The 20499-nt window shown below is 41.1% G+C and overlaps 1 protein-coding gene across 3 annotated transcripts in view; it reads left to right on the plus strand.

Moving 5' to 3' along the window:
• The window catches only part of COL7A1 (collagen type VII alpha 1 chain), a 158344-nt gene extending 138616 nt beyond the window's left edge, over window positions 1-19728 (plus strand). For 2 of the 3 annotated variants that reach the window (XM_073644916.1, XM_073644915.1), the window contains exons 115-121: window positions 490-538; window positions 2383-2448; window positions 4849-4947; window positions 10339-10458; window positions 10734-10796; window positions 13120-13293; window positions 13870-19728. In XM_073644916.1, the coding sequence (XP_073501017.1) occupies window positions 490-538; window positions 2383-2448; window positions 4849-4947; window positions 10339-10458; window positions 10734-10796; window positions 13120-13293; window positions 13870-13895 (597 nt within the window). In that variant the 3' untranslated portion in view covers window positions 13896-19728. The remainder of the gene's footprint in view (window positions 1-489; window positions 539-2382; window positions 2449-4848; window positions 4948-10338; window positions 10459-10733; window positions 10797-13119; window positions 13294-13869) is intronic. The other variant, XM_073644917.1, reaches the window with a different exon arrangement.
• Window positions 19729-20499: the final 771 nt, after the last annotated feature.

Here is a 20499-nt window from a genome sequence, read left to right on the forward strand (position 1 = left end):
CTATCTATCTATCTATCTATCTATCTATTATCTATCATCTATTATCTATCTATCTATCTATCCCTCTATCTATCTATCTATTATCTATCTATCTATCTATCATCTATCTATCATCTATCTATCATCTATCTATCTATCTATCTATCTATCTATCTATCCCTCTATCTATCTGTCCCTCTATCTATCTATCTATCTATCTATCTATCTATCTATCTGTCCCTCTATCTATCTATCTATTATCTATCTATCTATCTATCATCTATCTATCTATTATCTATCTATCTATCATCTATCTATCTATTATCTATCCCTCTATCTATCTATCATCTATCTATCTATTATCTATCCCTCTATCTATCTATCTATCATCTGTCTCCTTATCTATCTATCTATTATCTATCTATCTATTATCTATCTCTCTTATCTATCTATTATCTATATATCTATTGTGATATCAGTTTATATTATACATTTCCATTCTACTCATAGGAGGAAGAAATCCGCGGTTTTGTGAGGCAGGAGATGAGCCTGCACTGCGGTGAGTGGGATCATTGGAGACGCTCAGTAACTCATGAGTGGACATCTACGATTTGGAAGCATCTTTCTGGATATATTATGTTGCAATGCATTGGTGGATACTTTAGTTACAGTCTTAACTGAAAGTGTTGGCACCCTTGAAATTGTTGAAATGGGTCGGTCAAAATTGTTGGCACCCTCAACGTAATATTTGGTTGCACCCTTTAAAATAAATAACTGCAATAAGTCGCTTCCTATAACCATCAGCTTCTTACACCTCTCAATTGGAATCTTGGACTTTTCTTCTGTAAACATCTCCAGGTCTCTCATATGTGAAGACATCTTCTCCCAACAGCAATTTTAAGATCTCTCCACAGGTGATCAATGGGGTTTAGATCTGGACTCATTGCTGCCACTCTCCAGCACTTTGTTTCCATACATTTCTGGGGGCTTCTTGAAGTATGTTTGGGGTCATTGTCCTGCTGGCAGACCCTCTCCTAGGACACAAACCCAACTTTCTGACACTGGGCACTACATTGCCACCCAAAATCATTTGGTAATCTTCAGACTTCATGATGTCTTGCACACAATCAAGACACTCAGTGCCATAGGCAGCAAAATAACCCCAAAACATCTTTGAACTTCCACCATATTTGACTGTAGGTACTGTGTTCTTTTCTTTGTAGGCCTCATTCTGTTTTCGGTAAACAGTAGAATGATGTGCTTTACCAAAAAGCTCTATCTTGGTCTCATCTGTCCACAAGACGCTTTCCAGAAGGATTTTGGTTTACTCACGTACATTTTGGCAAACTGCAGTCTAGTTTTTTAGGCCTCTGTGTCAGCAGTGGGGTCCTCCTGGGTCTCCTGCCATAACGTTTAATTTCATTCAAATGTCGACCAATAGTTTGCGCTGACACTGATGACCCCTGAGCCTGCAGGACAGAATACATTTCTTTGGAACGTGACTGGGGCTGCTCATCCACCATCCAGACTATCCTGCGTTGCAATCTTTCACCAATTTTTCTCTGCCGTCCACGTCCAGGGAGATTATCTACAGTGCCATGCGTTGTAAACTTCTTGATTATGTTGTGCACCGTGGCCAAAGAAATATCAATATCTCTGGAGATGGACTTGTAACCTTGAGATTGTTGATATTTTTCAACTATTTTGGTTCTCAAGTCCTCAGAAAGTTCTCTCCTCCTCTTTCTGTTCTCCATGCTTAGTGTGGCACACAGAGACACGCAATGCAAAGATTGAGCCAACTTCTCCCCTTTTAATCTGGTTTCAGATATGATTTTCATATCGACCTCACCTGGTACTTGCCACAGGTGAGTGTGAACGAGCATCACATGCTTGAAACAAAGTTGTTTACCCACAATTTTGGAAAGGTGCCAACAATTTTGTCCGGTCCATTTTGGGGGGGGGGAGGTTTGCATGAAATTATGTCCAATTTGCCTTTTTTTCTATTTTTTTTTTTGTGTTGTTCCAATTCGCACAAAGGAAAAAAAAACATGTGGAATTGCAATAATTTTCTGGGAGAAATAATTGATTTTCTGGAACAATTTCAAGGGTGCCAACACTTTCGACCATGACTGTATGTATCACATGGTGGACAAGAAAACTGAAACTTTGGTTTCTGAGAAGTTAGCTACTTCCTCTCCCACCAGTGTGACCACTGACACCCAATTCCTATTATTCCTCCTATATGAAGGCTGTGTAAGCGCGGCTGTTCTGTGTGATTCAGTGGGAAATGGCCGACAATGATAGTTTTGCTTTTAGAAACCCCACAATCCCATGATAGTCCTAAAACCTGTGTTCTGACATGGCTTTGTCTCAATGATATCTTGTTTTTGTCTTTTCTTGCAGCCTGCGGAGGTCAGTTCTCTCTTCCTGAAAAGAACATTGATAAACCCAGAGGTTGCATGGACGAGGGTGAATGTGTGCTCTCTTCTTACTATATATACTAGGCCATGCCCAGATACAAATGAATAAAACTGCCCCAATGAACCCGGCTGAAAAACGACAGGAAGTGTTATCCTTCTGAATAGGAGGGATCTTATAAAGTTTATTTATTTTTATTAAATATTTATTTTTTTAAAATATTTGTAACATGAATCTTAACTTATAGAGGGCCGGTCCTCGCTCCTGACGGGTCTAGTTCAGTAAATACGTGAAATCACAATTCCAGAGCATCTTTACTTAGAACTCTGCAGTTCCTCCGGTATTCCTCCTGGAAATACATTGATTAGTGGGTGTTATCGTTCCCCTTTTTTTTCTTGGGGTTTGTCCATTCACTCTCTAAGATCAGGTTTACGGAAAAAAAAACAAAAACGGACCAGTCACATCTGCGAATTGCGGACGTGTCCGGCTCCACCGCTGCCTCTTGTCTGGTCCGTAAAACGCAGCAGACGGGTGAATGTTGGGATTTTGTGGATATGGACCATTGGTTCGTGTGACCAAAAATACCTCCGTCTGAACCCGGCTTTACACTGTCAGCCCATATTGGACGGTGTGGGAGTGTGTAGCGACATGCCGCATTGACAGGATGTTTGGTAACACTCGGTTGTTAAAGGGGTTGTCCGGGACTTTAGCATTGATGGCCTGTCCTTAGGAGAGGTCATCAATGTCTTATCGGTGGGGGTGCGACACCCGGGACCTCCGTCGATCAGCTATTCCCAGTGTCGCCTGGAACTGTTCAGTTGCGGAGCACAGCTCCGTCGACTGTATAGTGGCCGCGGGTGGTACTGCACATCCTCCACCTATTCTTATCAATAGGGGGCAGTACTTGGCCATGGCCACCATTCCGTCAATGGTTCAGTTCCAGCCAACACTGGGAACAGCTGATCGGTGGAGGTGCCGTATCTCACACCTCCACCCATCAGACATTGATGACCGAACCTAAGGATAAGCAATCAATGTTAAAGTCCCGGACAACCCCTTTAAGACAGGCATACATTTCCAGGAGGAATAACGGAGGGGAAAAAAAGAGAAATGCAAGTATTTATTAAAACAGACATATCGGGGAGCTTAGATACACTGGTGATTTTCTTCAGGTATTGAAATAGTGATTTCCCACAACGCGTGGCAATAAAGGGTTACGGATAATGGACCAATCTCCCATATTACGTGCCGTTAACCCCATCCAGGCCTGTGTGTTCTGCCTGTGAGAGTCGTGTGTTTTGTGCATAGTACCCTACTAACCCCTCACCTGTCCATAATGTGACCCTACAAGAATGGATGAGAGGTTGTCACAGCTCCCCGAGTGATATCAGCACGGGTGACATCAGCGCCTGGTGACATCAGCAGCTGGTGACATCAGCACGGGTGACATCAGTGCCAGGTGACATCAGCGCCTGGTGACATCTGCGCGGGTGACATCAGTGCCGGGTGACATCAGTGCCTGATGACATCAGCACGGGTGACATCAGCACGGGTGACATCAGTGCCTGGTGACATCAGCAGCTGGTGACATCAGCACGGGTGACATCAGCTCGGGTGACATCAGCACCTGGTGACATCAGTGCGGGTGACATCAGCGCCTGGTGACATCAGCGTGGGTGACATCAGCGCCTGGTGACATCAGCGCCTGGTGACATCAGTGCGGGTGACATCAGCGCCTGGTGACATCAGCTCGGGTGACCTCATGTATTCTTCTTCTTTTCCTCTACATTTTACAGATGTCACCTTTCCTCGTCCATGTATTACTAATATCTTACAGATTCATTATATACCCACTACATGGCATTCTCTATATACTCCTATAATGTATATATCTATATGTATCACATGCATTTTCAGGTGGCAAACATTGCTAAATAATAATTAATAATAATAATGTAACCTGCTTGGGGGGCTGGCAGCATTAACCATAGGCAGAGGGAGGGTATGGCGGTTTCGCTTTCTTTGGTGCCAGTAAGTTTAGCAATCTTTGCCCCACTGTGAACATGCATGCACCTCTGTTATTATATACAAAATTTAAAGGGCAACTGGTGTGCAAATAAAATAAAGCTAATATCAGCTGCATTACTGCAAACCAAGTCAGCGGGGTGCTCCAGGTTTAAAAATAGGGTGTCCTTTTTTTTTTGTTTTCCCAGCGACAGCGCCACCCCTTTCCATGGCGACACCTGGTATTACAGCTCAGCCCCCAAAAATATATTTTGCACTAATGCGGCTGCTGTTACTGTTTTAAGTTGCTCTTTAATGTTATAAATGATGTATTTGTATCCATGGCTCCTGCCTTGCACACGGCATGTGATGGTCTCTCACCGTGACTGTATTGACGTCTTGTGCCCTGCACATCTGAATCTGTTGTTATGTCCTTGCACCTCCCAGGTTCTGTTTCCAACTATCCATCTCCCCCACCGTACCCGTCTAACCCTCGTCTTGTCCCAGTCCCAGCCCTAAAGTTCTCTCACATTGCTGAAGACGAGGGTGAGTTGGCGTCGCCAGGACGTGCGCAGTGGCAGCAATTTTTGTCCATACCATAAGCTTCTTCCGCTTCACAAATAATCCAAATAATCCGGTGTTGCTTCCTCTGTGCTTCCTTGCAATACTTGGCATGCTATCAGGGGACGGCTGGCAAAAGTTTCACACTCAGGGTACATGGAAGGAGATCTGCAGAGAGGGCAATGTGTTGCCAGTATTGAGGATAGACATTGCACCATACTGCCATTGTCAAACCTCAGCTTGTACCCCCTTATGCCCCTTTGCCAGCCTTCCCTTATGATCTTTCTATATTGTGTCCCAAGGGAACATAAATATACCAATTAAATATTTCAAAAGCACTCACTGGGCAAAGTCTAAGGTTATGTTCACACAGAGTTTTACAGTAGTTTTTTTTTTTTTTTATGTCGGATCCGTTTCAAATTCCACCTCAAAAACCACTCCAGAGACTCTTGGGAAACTCTTACATTTAATTTCTTGGAGTTCATATGAGGAGTTTCTTGAGTTTTTTTTTTTCCTGTTTTGAAAAAAAAAAGTGAATGAAAAATTGCATGTCACTTCTTTGAAGCAGATCCTAAAGGAAACCTCTCCAATCTAGGCAATTCCAGCAGGGCAATGGTTGTTAGCAGCAATGTAACAGACAAGTAAATGCAGTATGGTATCTTCCAGCAGGACAATGGTTAATAGCAGCGATGTAACAGATAAGTAAATTCAGTCTTGTATCTTCCAGCAGGGCAATGGTTGATAACAGCAATGTAACAGATAAGTAAATGCAGTCTGGTATCTTCCAGCAGGGCACTGGTTAATAGCAGCAATGTGACAGATCAGTAAATGCTGTCTGGTATCTTTCAGCAGGGCATTGGTTAATAGAAGAGATGTAACAGACAAGTAAATGCAGTATGGTATCTTCCAGCAGGGCAATGGTTAACAACTGCGATGTAACAGATAAGCAAATGCAGTCTAGTATCTTCCAGCAGGGCAATGGTTAATAGCAGCAATGTAACAGAGAAGTAAATGCAGTCTGGTAACTTCCAGCAGGGCAATGGTTAGTAGCAGTGATGTAACAGAGAAGTAAATGCAGTCTGGTATCTTCCAGCAGGGCAATGGTTACTAGCAGGAATGCAATCATGTAAAAGTAATAAACAGGGCTGAGCTTGGTAATAATGCTGGTTGTAACATGGAAATCAGGAGACGCTGAGGAGATGGCAGACACCTGGCTGCAGCTGAGCCAAGTGAAGTTGCAGCTAATTTCTGACAGACTTAAAGCACCTGTGGATAATGCTATTTAACACCCAAACACCTTAGCATCAGCCAAAGCTGGCTTTAAATGGCCTAGTGTGATGATCTCACATACGTGTGCCAGTTACCTGAAAATCCAGGGTCGACTGCTGCAAAGGAGGGCATCCATAGAAGAAAAAGGACCGGCCTGGTGTTTGTACTGGGGCTGGTAACATCAAAACAATGTAAAAAATGCATCCAGACAAAAATTCTTTCATAACTCCCCAAAAAATAAGGGTTTCCTGAAGCTGTGTCCATGTGAAAAACTCATGTGTTTTAAACACCTCTTAAAACTTTGTCTGTACATAGCCTAAGGCCAACAGGACAGCCAATCATCAACTGGAAATGTTTTAAATTACTAAACAAAAACTTGGGCAATGTAGAGAAACCATAGAAATTAAGATGAAGTCTTCTAAATGGCTGCCACCAAGTTTCTAAATGTCTTCTTAACTTTATGACAGCAGATGAGGCTGGTAACAGGTGCACAGGTCTGAGCATGCCCATTGCATCGCTCAGATTTTCATACAGGGCAGGAGAAGTAAAAAATGAATTTCACTAGGTCTGCCGGGTTGTAAGAGTAAAATGAAGAGAAACCTCTTCGTAGGATGAACAACTCACTGGCAGCAGTTGAGATGACAGGTTCCCGGGGTTTACTGACCTGTTGAACTTTCCTATGGCACCAGCAGTACAGTCAGGTTAGGCTGTGTCCCTAATAACTGCTTTGGCTTGTTTTATGGTGGTCAGTTGCAGAGGGCTTGTTCCATGGTGGTCTGTTGCAAAGGGCTTGCTCTATGGTGGTCAGTTGCAGAGGGCTTGTTCTATGGTGGTCAGTTGCAGAAGGCTTGTTCTGTGGTGGTCAGTTGCAGAGGGCTTGTTTTATGGTGGTTAGGTGCAGAGGGCTTGTTCTATGGTGATCAGTTGCAGAGGGCTTGTTCTATGGTGGTTAGTTGCAGAGGGCTTGTTCTATGGTGGTTAGTTGCAGAGGGCTTGTTCTATGGTGGTCAGTTGCAGAGGGCTTGTTCTATAGTGGTCAGTTCCAGAGGGCCTTTTCTATGGTGTTTAGTGGCCGAGGGCTTGTTCTATGGTGCTCCGTTGCAGAGGGCTTGTTCTATGGTGTTCCGTTGCAGAGGGCTTGTTCTATGGTGGTCAGTTGCAGAGGGCTTGTTCTATGGTGGTCAGTTGCAGAGGGCTTGTTCTATGGTGGTCAGTTGCAGAGGGCTTGTTCTATGGTGGTCAGTTGCAGAGGGCTTGTTTTATGGTGGTTAGGTGCAGAGGGCTTGTTCTATGGTGATCAGTTGCAGAGGGCTTGTTCTATGGTGGTTAGTTGCAGAGGGCTTGTTCTATGGTGGTTAGTTGCAGAGGGCTTGTTCTATGGTGGTCAGTTGCAGAGGGCTTGTTCTATAGTGGTCAGTTCCAGAGGGCCTTTTCTATGGTGTTTAGTGGCCGAGGGCTTGTTCTATGGTGCTCCGTTGCAGAGGGCTTGTTCTATGGTGTTCCGTTGCAGAGGGCTTGTTCTATGGTGGTCAGTTGCAGAGGGCTTGTTCTATGGTGGTCAGTTGCAGAGGGCTTGTTCTATGGTGGTCAGTTGCAGAGGGCTTGTTCTATGGTGGTCAGTTGCAGAGGGCTTGTTCTATGGTGGTCAGTTGAAGAGGGCTTGTTCTATGGTGTTCAGTTGCAGAGAGCTTGCTCCATGGTGGTCAGTTGCTGAGGGCTTATTCTATGGTGGTCAGTTGCTGAGGGCTTATTCTATGGTGGTCAGTTGCAGAGGGCTTATTCTATGGTGGTCAGTTGCAGAGGGCTTGTTCTATGGTGGTCAGTTGCAGAGGGCTTATTCTATGGTGGTCAGTTGCAGAGGGCTTATTCTATGGTGGTCACTTGCAGAGGGCTTGTTCTATGGTGGTCAGTTGCAGAGGGCTTATTCTATGGTGGTCAGTTGCAGAGGGCTTGTTCTATGGTGGTCAGTTGCAGAGGGCTTGTTCTATGGTGGTCAGTTGAAGAGGGCTTGTTCTATGGTGTTCAGTTGCAGAGAGCTTGCTCCATGGTGGTCAGTTGCTGAGGGCTTATTCTATGGTGGTCAGTTGCTGAGGGCTTATTCTATGGTGGTCAGTTGCAGAGGGCTTATTCTATGGTGGTCAGTTGCAGAGGGCTTGTTCTATGGTGGTCACTTGCAGAGGGCTTGTTCTATGGTGGTCAGTTGCAGAGGGCTTATTCTATGGTGGTCAGTTGCAGAGGGCTTATTCTATGCTGGTCAGTTGCAGAGGGCTTGTTCTATGGTGGTCAGTTGCAGAGGGCTTGTTCTATGGTGGTCAGTTGCAGAGGGCTTGTTCTATGGTGGTCAGTTGCAGAGGGCTTGTTCTATGGTGGTCAGTTGCAAAGGGCTTGTTCTATGGTGGTCAGTTGCAGAGGGCTTGTTCTATGGTGGTCAGTTGCAGAGGGCTTGCTCTATGGTGGTCAGTTGCAGAGGGCTTGTTCTATGGTGGTCAGTTGCAGAGGGCTTGCTTTATGGTGGTCAGTTGCAGAGGGCTTGTTCTATGGTGGTCAGTTGCAGAGGGTGCTTTGCAGGGATAATTATAATGATTCTCATTCTTCGCTCCGCATCTTGTGTTATTGCTTTCATTGAGGTCGTCCTTTCTTGAAAAAGACATCAAGAAGACAAACAGGACCATGACCTAAGTGATGTCTTGCCGTATCCTGTCTGCTGTATACAGATGTAGCCACCATTATTTTAACTAACGGATGTCTCCTATTTGTGGCTCACATTGCACATATTACTGGGCGATTTACTTACTAAATCCCTTCTGATTGTGGTATTTCATCTTTTAATGCTTTGGAAGAAAACTTCTCATGGAAGATACCTAGTTGGTTTATGGAGACTTACAGGCAATGCTCTCACTACCATCCAAGGTTTTTACTATCACCGTGCCATCTTCTTAATATCTTTTGAATTTTCCCTGAGCATCGGCTCAAAGAAGATGTATTTTGCACATGTTCAGTACATGTCAACCAACAGCGTCAATGTTTCTAAGACTGTTAAAGACTTCCGGTGTTTGGGGCTTTTGGGTCAATTCATGCTTCGCATTTAAAGAGGACCTGTCACTTGCTCAAAAATTTGAGTTAAATTCCTTGTAAAAATCCCTGAGCTCCCTTGATTCTGCCGCTCTTTTCCGTTTTGTGCTACATTGCTCCATTGCAGAGATATTCACATTTATTTCTTTTGGAGCGTAGTATGTGAAATCTCTCCTTGGGCGTTTCTTCAGAGTCTTCTCTGGGGGCGTGTGCTTTCACCCCTCCCTCCAAGCTGTGATTTGCAGCGTGTAGAAGGGAGGGGTAGTAGCGCACGCCCCCAGAGAAGACTCTGAAGAAACGCCTAGTTGAACTGCAAGCAGAAATTTCACATGCTGCTCTCCAAAAACAACAAATGTGAATATCTCTGCATGGAGCAATGCAGCACAAAATGGAAAAGAGCGTCAGAATCGAGGGATTTTTACAAGGTATTTCATTCATTTTTTTTAGCAAGTGACAAATCATCATTAATAATAAGTTGGCATTGATGTCTTTACCCAAATTCATTACTTACAATAGATCACAAATAATATAATCTGCAGACATTGGGGCATCTAGACTAGACAGTCTTAAAACGCACCAGCTGTCTCACACTGGTTCGTGCTGTCTGATCTAAGGTCCGAGTCATCTTCTTTTTTTTTTTGCACCTTTTTTTAGGCATTTTTATTTTGTGCCAACTTCATTACGGCTTTTGCGCAATTTTTAGATATGTTTTTTCAGTAAAAAAAACTTTTTTAAAAATCAATACCAAAAAAGTGTTTAATTTGATGGCAGAAATTTGCGCCAAAATGTTGCTGCAGTTGTGCCATGCCCTCTATGTATTACGCCTTGCCCTCTTGTCAGACAAGGTGCAGAAATGTCTAAAACACATAATAAATGGCGCATATCATGAAATGGCGCAAACAGCTCGGTGCTTCTTTCATGTCTGGCGTCGCTTTTTGCTTTTTCTGCTTCAGGTTTACATTTTAAGGTTCCTCCCTTATGAAATCCACACATTTCTGTTCTTATGGTAACATCTATCCCCATGATTTCATCCAGGACGTGAGCTACGGGTGGTAGTGAACACCAATGATCCGGATTATGAGCATATATACACCGTGGACGATTACAAGGAAGCCATGGAAGAAGATGGGACAGAGAGCACTCTCCTGTCAGATGGTCAGTATGATAGTCAGTGGGCCTGCCTGGTCGGTGTGTTGCCATACAAAAAACAGCGCCACTCCTATCCACAGGTTGTGTCTGGTATTGCAGCTCAGTCCCATTCACTTCAATGTAGCTTAGCTGCAATACCAGACACAGCCTGTAAACCAGGGTGGAGCTGTTTTTAAAGGAACGCAGACATATTATTCTGTACAAACCCTTTAATCATCTGTGTAATAGAAGTAAAGGAAAACTGACCCCACAGTATGTCTTTGGCATATTTTCCTTTACAGGCACGACAATCCCAACAGCATCTGAGGCCAGTCTGCGAAATAAGAGGGACACTGAAAAACATGGTAGCTATAGCCTACGATGTATTATACTGCCATTAATATACTACTACTTTACTGTATTACTACTATGGACTATAACATTACCATTATATACTATTATAATACTACTACTATAGATTATAATATTACCCATATATACAATTATTATACTACTACTATGGACTATAATACAACCATTATATACTATTATTATACTACTAATATAGCTTATAATACTACCATTATATACTATTATTATACTAGTACTATGGACTATAATACAACCATTATATACTATTATTATACTACTAATATAGGCTATAATACTACCATTATATACTATTATTATACTACTACTATGGACTATAATATTACTGATATACAGTACAGACCAAAAGTTTGGACACACCTTCTCATTTAATGATTTTTCTGTATTTTCATGACTATGAAAATTGTACATTCACACTGAAGGCATCAAAACTATGAATTAACACATGTGGAATTATATACTTAACAAAAAAGTGTGAAACAACTGAAAATATGTCTTATATTCTAGGTTCTTCAAAGTAGCCACCTTTTGCTTTAATGACTGTTTTGCACACTCTTGGCATTCTCTTGATGAGCTTCAAGAGGTAGTCACCGGAAATGGTCTTCCAACAATCTTGAAGGAGTTCCCAGAGATGCTTAGCACTTGTTGGCCCTTTTGCCTTCACTCTGCGGTCCAGCTCACCCCAAACCATCTCGATTGGGTTCAGGTCTGGTGACTGTGGAGGCCAGGTCATCTGGCGTAGCACCCCATCACTCTCCCTCTTGGTCAAATAGCCCTTACACAGCCTGGAGGTGTTTGGGGTCATTGTCCTGTTGAAAAATAAATAATGGTCCAACTAAACGCAAACAAGATGGAATAGCATGCCGCTGCAAGATGCTGTGGTAGCCATGCTGGTTCAGTATGCCTTCAATTTTGAATAAATCCCCAACAGTGTCACCAGCAAAGCACCCCCACACCATCACACCTCCTCCTCCATGCTTCACGGTGGGAACCAGGCATGTAGAGTCCATCCGTTCACCTTTTCTGCGTCGCACAAAGACACGGTGGTTGGAACCAAAGAGACCTGGTCTCTAATCTGAGCTGCTGTTAACTTGCGATTTCTGAGGCTGGTGACTCGGATAAAATTATGCTGAGAAGCAGAGGTGACTCTTGGTCTTCCTTTCCTGGGGCGGTCCTCATGTGAGCCAGTTTCTTTGTAGTGCTTGATGGTTTTTGCAACTGCACTTGGGGACACTTTCAAAGTTTGCCCAATTTTTCAGACTGACTGACCTTCATTTCTTAAAGTAATGATGGCCACTCGTTTTTCTTTATTTAGCTGCTTTTTTCTTGCCATAATACAAATTCTATCAGTCTATTCAGTAGGACTATCAGCTGTGTATCCACCAGACTTCTGCACAACACAACTGATGGTCCCAACCCCATTTATAAGGCAAGAAATCCCACTTATTAAACCTGACAGGGCACACCTGTGAAGTAGAAACCATTTCCGGTGACTACCTCTTGAAGCTCATCAAGAGAATGCCAAGAGTGTGCAAAGCAGTCATCAAAGCAAAAGGTGGCTACTGTGAAGAACCTAGAATATAAGACATATTTTCAGTTGTTTCACACTTTTTTGTTAAGTATATAATTCCACATGTGGTAATTCATAGTTTTGATGCCTTCAGTGTGAATGTTCAATTTTCATAGTCATGAAAATACAGAAAAATCTTTAAATGAGAAGGTGTGTCCAAACTTTTGGTCTGTACTGTATACAATTATTATACTACAGTACTACTATGGACTATAACATTACCATTATATACTATTATAATACTACTACTATAGATTATAATATTACCGATATACACTGTTATTATACTACTAATATAGACTATAATACTACCGTTATACACTGTTACTATACTACTAATATAGACTATAATACTACCGTTATACACTGTTACTATACTACTAATATAGGCTATAATACTACCGTTATATATTATTTATTATACTACTACTATAGGCTACAATACTACCGTTATATACTATTATTATACTACCACTATAGACTTTGATACTACTTTTTTACACTATATTTATGCTACAATTAGGCTATTTTACTTCTATTTTATACTATTATACTACTCTTATATACTATTATTACTATGCCAATGCCATAGACTATTATAGTTATTATATGAATTATGATATTATTTCTATGAATATACTATTATTTTTTACCACTACTATAGATGATTTAGAGGTTCTTTTACCTTCGACCTCATTACGTTTGGCTGAGTCTCATTTTTCTTTCAGATGTGTGCAGTCTCCCAATGCTGGAAGGCGAATGCACCAAATACACATTAAAATGGTATTATAATCAGCGGGTGAGAGAATGTCGCCCGTTTGTGTACAGCGGCTGCGGGGGGAATCCTAACCGATTTGACGAGAAGGATGAATGTGAGCTACAATGTGTGCACAGAAAAGAAGGTTAGTGTCACATCTGTAACCTTCCATGGGACTTAAAATTTCAAAACACTGTTTCATTTATCGTATCATCCCGGTGCCAAAAAGAAAAATAGCCAAAAATTGGGGGATTTAGATGAGGATTTTTTAGGTTTATTTCAATTTCTAACAACATTTTAGATAATAAAGGGTTTGTACTAAGATTATAAATTATCCTCTATTAATGGGAAAAGGGATAAGTTACTGATTGCGGGGGGACCACCGCCACCGATTCCAGTAACAGGGCTCTATAGACAATGAATGGAGCGAAGGAGCGCATGGTCAACCTCTGCTCAATTCTGGCTATGGTCGGGGGAGAAGTCGGCTTATTTGTAAGCTCAGCCTAAGAAGACTAAACATATCAGTCCTTTGATACAATGTAGGCTCAGAAGTCATAGAAGACAGGCGCTCCCACGGGAATAGTCTAAAAAGGGGTCACCCATAATCAAAAGGGATGGCGCTGATCCAGACTAGAGCCTCCTCTCGAAGGGTCATGAATCTTGTGCATGACCATTCGCTTTACACAACTGCTTGTAATAATTTGTTTGTTTTAATTTTCAGATAAACCACAAGAAGACGGAAGCTAAGACATCGCGCGGTCCTAGAAAAATAGATGTATATTGTAATATTTTTATAAGATTCACTAAGTTTGAAAGGAAAAAGAAAAACCTTGGAAGTTACAGGGTCCAAATTGTGTTCCTCTGTCCTTACATCTGGGAAATATTTGTATTTGTAATTGTGAATATAATGATGATTTCTCTATCTCTTATTATTTGGTGCATAGAACTTTTTTTTTTTTTTTTCATAGCAGAGATTGGTGCTATATTTTATACTATTTTTCTGCCAAAAAGGGAGATTTCTACAAAAAATTAAATAAAACAACTTTATACAGGTTGTAGGTTACATTAGAGAAAGATAATGAATTATCATTGAGTAAATAAAAGTCCTTCTCCAAAAATCTGATTAATATGGCAGAAAGACCTAACATATGGCAAAGCTAGGGTAATCCCAAGCCTTCTAGCCCCTTCTGTATCCTTGGTTCAGTTACAACATGGCCTTGAGTTGTCGACTCGAGTGAGCTCAGACTAGTTGCCAACGACTCGCTGAAGGCCAACCTAATATGTAACCTCAGCTTAGAGACAAGTTGGCCATGAGTTAAAGACCTGAGTAGGCTCAGACTAGTTGTCAAGGACTTGCTGAAGGCCAACCTAATATGTAACCTCAGCTTAGAGATAAGTTGGCATTGAGTTAAAGACCTGAGTAGGCTCAGACTAGTTGTCAAGGACTTGCTGAAAGGCATCCTAATATGTAACCTCAGCTTAGAGACAAATTGGCCTTGAGTTAAAGACCTGAGTAGGCTCAGACTAGTTGTCAAGGACTTGCTGAAGGCCAACCTAATATGTAACCTCAGCTTAGAGACAAATTGGTCTTGAGTTAAAGACATGAGTAGGCTCAGACTAGTTGTCAAAGACTTGCTGAAGGCCATCCTAATATGTAACCTCAGCTTAGAGACAAATTGGCCTTGAGTTAAAGACATGAGTAAGCTCAGACTAATTGTCAAGGACTTGCTGATGGACAAACTAATATGTAACCTCATCTTAGAGACAAGTTGGCCTTGAGTTGAAGACTTGAGTAGGCTCAGACTAGTTGTCAAGGACTTTCTGAAGGCCGATATAATTTGTAACTTCAGCTTACAGACAAGTTGGCATTGAGTTGAAGACTTGAGTAGGCTTAGACTAGTTGTCAAGGACTTTCTGAAGGCCGACTTAATATGTAGCCTCGGCTTACAGACAAGTTGGCCTTGAGTTGTAGACTAGTTGTAGAGTACATATTAGGTTTACCATCGGCAAGTTCTTAGCAACTACTCTGAGCTTACAACTCAAGGCCAAGTTGCTGTCAGTAAGCTCAGTCTAGTTGTTAAGGACTTGCTGATGGCAAACCTAATATGTAACCTCAGCTAAGAGACAACTTGGCCTGGAGTTGTAGACTTGAGTAAGCTCAGTCTAGTTGCTAAGGATTTGTTAATTGCCAATCTAATATATAATCTCAGCTTAGAAACAAATTTTCCTTGATTTGTAAACTTGAGTAAGCTCATTCTAGTTGCTAAGAACTTCCCGACAGACAACCTAATTTCTCAAATTAATGACAACTTGCCCTTGACTGGTAAACTAGAGTAAGCTTAGTCTAGTTGCTAGGGACTTGCTTAATGAAAACATTATAACCTCAGCTCTTTGACAACTTGGTCTTTGGGTTGTAGGCTTGAGTATACTCAGACTGGTTGCTAGGGACATGCTGACGAGCAACCTAATATGTAACCTCAGCTTAGAGTCTACAATTTAAAGCCCAGCTGTATCTAAGCTAAGGGTGCATATTAGGTTTGCTATCAGCAAGTTTTTAGCAACTAGTCTAACCTTACTCAAGTTCACAACTCAAGACCAAGTTGACTTCAGTAAGCTCAGTCTAGTTCATAAGGACTTGCTAATGGCAAACCTAATATGTAACCTCAGCTTAGAGACATCTTGGCCTTGAGCTGTAGACTTGAGTAAGTTCAGACTGGTTGCTAAGTATTTGCTGATTCCCAATCTTATATGTAATCTCATTTTAGAAACAACTTGGCCTTGATTTCTCAATTTGAGTAAGCTCAGTCTAGTTGCTAAGAACGTCCCCACATACAACTTAACATATAATCTCAATTTAATGACAACCTGCCCTTAAGTTGTACACTTACGAAAGCTCAGTCTAGTTGCTAGGTACTTGTTGAAGTCTAACCTAATACATAGCCTCAGTTTAGAGACAACTTGGACCCTGAGTTTTAGACTTGATTAAGCTCAGTCTGGTTGCTAAGGATTTGCTGATTGCCAATCTAATATATAATCTCATTTTAGAGACAACCTGGCCTTGATTTCTAAATTTGAGTAAGCTCAGTTTAGTTGCTAAGAACTTCGCGAGAAACAGTCTAATACATAATCTCGATTTAGTGACAAATTCCCTTGAGTTGAAGACTTATAAAGCCGAGTCTAGTTGCTAAGAACTTTCCGACAGACAACTCAATATATAATCTCAATTTAGTGACAACTTGATCTTGAGTTGAAGACTTAAGAAAGCTCAGTGTAGTTGCTAGGGACTTCCTGAAGGCCAACCTAATATATAGCCTAAGTTTAGAGACAACTTGGACCTTGAGTAGTAGACTTGAGTAAGCTCAGTCTAGTCACTAGGGACGGCAGCCTTATAACTTCAGCTCAATAACAACTTGGGCCTTGATTTGTAGGCTTCAGTAAGCTCAGACTGGTTGCTAAGGACTTGTTGTCTACTGTTAGGCGATGTATCCATAGCAACCAGTCTGACTTAAATATCTGATAATCTTATAGGGCGTTCAGCAGCCATTATCATCTCCTCTTCCTGCCTTATTAATCAGATATTTTTTCTAAAAATCACTTTATAAAACCAGTCATTCTTCTTGTGACTTACTGGAAACCAGTGACACCCCCGAGGCTTATGGTAATCGTCAGCGTTCTAGATACATTTCCATTAATTTATCGAACAGTCAAAGGTGCTTGTATCTATACACGGGATTCCCTACAGTGTCTGTATGTAAATATACAATATATACTTTATAAATGCATTATATAAGAAAATGGCTGTAAACCAGAATAAAAAAAAAAAAAAGAATCCAGGGACTGTAATATGGTGCTATGACGACCTCCAGCCAAGCATATTGCTTGCATTAGTGTTGCAGATTATTATAAATCGCTTACTATTTTTTTTATTATCCTTAGGTTTTTCTTTTTGTATTTTTTCTTGCCCCATTATCCACCAGGTATCTGTTCCAGTATTGCTCGTGTCATTTGCTGCTAAGTTAGACCCTAAATCTAAAAAAAAAATAGCAATATTCCTTTTTAATAATGCACCATTTTTTTTACCAGCATCATCTTCCATCCTTACATTTCCTTAATGCTAAGTTCACACGTTGCAACTTTTCTGCAGCAAAAAGTGCGGATTTTTGCCAAGGATTTGGTGCAGATTTCGCCCGATTCCATCGCAAAGGTTTTAAATCCGCTCTGAATCCACATAAAAGGATTGATACAATGCAGGTGTACCAAAAATCAGAAAATATCCGCAGTGTGCAGCAGACAATTTATTAGATGTCACCTACTGATCTGGATCTGAGGATTTTCTACAAGCAAATCATCGTGGAAAATCTGCACCCAAAATAAGCGACGTGTGACTTAACCTTAAGGTTTCACTGCAGCAAACGTAATGACATTTCCCATGATGTTTTAGTCATTTCTAGCTGATAACACCACCATAACCATTCACATCTAAACCCAAAAAAAGAACAATATCTCATGTCCAGTAAATTCCAAGTAATTCCTGGCTAGATTTAATCATATTACATGTAAAGCGCCATGGAATAAATGGCGCAATAATAATAATAAATAATAATAATTACATTTTATTTTCACATTTAAAGGGCAACTCCAGCCGTGAAAAAGGAAAAAATTGGTGCTACCTGCATTCTTGTCTGTAGGTGGCAGTATTATAGTCGTTCTATTCTTAACCAAAGAGAGGAGCATTACAGCAGCTATAGCATTTACCGTAGTGTTATTTGGAGATAAAGATATTATTTATGCATTACATGGCGGTTTTATTTTATACATTTTGACATTTTCAGAAAAACTGTAAAATTATTATTTAGATGTCAATACCAAAAGGGAATTTGTAATCAGAAAATAACTTATTTTCAAAATCAGCTTTTTATGTTAAATTGAATTAAAAAAAAAACAATTGATAATGTATTTTTTTTAACTTTCTATATCACTAGCATAAAAAATCAGATATCTTTCAATTTTCACTAGAATAACACTTTTTGTTCTGTACAATGACTTGTCAACATTCAGCACCATTCACAATAGGTGATTTCACAGCTCACCTTCTCCTCCTCCTCTACAATGACTGATACAGTATACAGTATGACTGATATCTATACAGTAGATAACACAGGATCCACCATTCACAATAGGTGATGTCCCAGCTCACCTCCTCCCCCTCCTGTACAATGACTGATAACATCTATATACAGTAGATAACACAGGATCCACCATTCACAATAGGTGATGTCACAGCTCACCTCCTCCTCCTCTACAATGACTGATAACATCTATGTATAGTAGATAACACAGATCCCACCATTCACAATAGGTGATTTCACAGCTCACCTTCTCCTCCTCCTCTACAATGACTGATAACATCTATATACAGTAGATAACACAGATCCCACCATTCACAATAGATGATGTCACAGCTCACCTCCTCCTCCTGTACAATGACTGATAACAGCTATATACAGTAGATAACACAGATCCTACCATTCACAATAGGTGATGTCACAGCTCACCTCCTCCTCCTCCTCTACAATGACTGATAACATCTATATATAGTAGATAACACAGATCCCACCATTCACAATAGGTGATTTCACAGCTCACCTTCTCCTCCTCCTCTACAATGACTGATAACATCTATATACAGTAGATAACACAGATCCCACCATTCACAATAGGTGATGTCACAGCTCACCTCCTCCCCCTCCTGTACAATGACTGATAACATCTATATACAGTAGATAACACAGATTCTACCATTCACAATAGGTGATGTCACAGCTCACCTCCTCCTCCTCCTCTAAAATGACTGATAACATTATATATAGTAGATGACACAGATCCCATGATTCACAATAGGTGATTTCACAGCTCACCTTCTCCTCCTCCTCCTCTACAATGACTGATAACATCTATATACAGTAGATAACACAGATCCCACCATTCACAATAGGTGATGTCACAGCTCACCTCCTCCCCCTCCTGTACAATGACTGATAACATCTATATACAGTAGATAACACAGATTCTACCATTCACAATAGGTGATGTCACAGCTCACCTCCTCCTCCTCCTCTAAAATGACTGATAACATTATATATAGTAGATGACACAGATCCCATGATTCACAATAGGTGATTTCACAGCTCACCTTCTCCTCCTCCTCTACAATGACTGATAACATCTATATACAGTAGATAACACAGATCCCACCATTCACAATAGGTGATGTCACAGCTCACCTCCTCCCCCTCCTGTACAATGACTGATAACATCTATATACAGTAGATAACACAGATTCTACCATTCACAATAGGTGATGTCACAGCTCACCTCCTCCTCCTCCTCTAAAATGACTGATAACATTATATATAGTAGATGACACAGATCCCATGATTCACAATAGGTGATTTCACAGCTCACCTTCTCCTCCTCCTCTACAATGACTGATAACATCTATATACAGTAGATAACACAGATCCCACCATTCACAATAGGTGATGTCACAGCTCACCTCCTCCTTCTCCTGTACAATGACTGATAACACCTCTATATACAGTAGATAGCACAGGATCCACCATTCACAATAGGTGATGTCACAGCTCACCTCCCCCCTCCTGTACAATGACTGATAACATCTATATACAGTAGATAACACAGATCCCACCATTCACAATAGGTGATGTCACAGCTCACCTCCTCCTCCTCCTCTACAATGACTGATAACATCTATATACAGTAGATAACACAGATCCCACCATTCACAATAGGTGATGTCACAGCTCACCCCCCCCCCTCCTGTACAATGACTGATAACACCTCTATATACAATAGATAACACAGGATCCACCACTCACAATATGTGATGTCACAGCTCACCTCCTCCTCCTTTACAACAATTAATAACACCTCTATATATAGTAAATAACACAGGATCCATCATTCACAATAGGTGATGTCACAGCTCACCTCCTCCTCCTGTACAATGACTGATAACACCTCTATATACAGTAGATAACACAGGATCCACCATTCACAATAGGTGATGTCACAGCTTACCTCCTCCTCCTGTACAATGACTCATAACACCTTTATATACAGTAGATAACACAGGATCCACCATTCACAATAGGTGATGTCACAGCTCACCTCCTCCTCCTCCTGTACAATGACTGATAACACCTCTATATACAGTAGAAAACACATGATCCACTATGTGCAATAGGAGATGTCACATCTCACCTCCTCCACCATAAAGCAAACTTAAAAAATAGGTACTTTTCTGCCAATTCCCTTTCATGTATAATGG

Source organism: Phyllobates terribilis, unplaced genomic scaffold (assembly GCF_046119375.1).
Source record: "Phyllobates terribilis strain yellow unplaced genomic scaffold, ASM4611937v1 Scaffold_8__6_contigs__length_399053987, whole genome shotgun sequence".
NCBI classification, from domain to species: Eukaryota; Metazoa; Chordata; class Amphibia; order Anura; family Dendrobatidae; genus Phyllobates; species Phyllobates terribilis.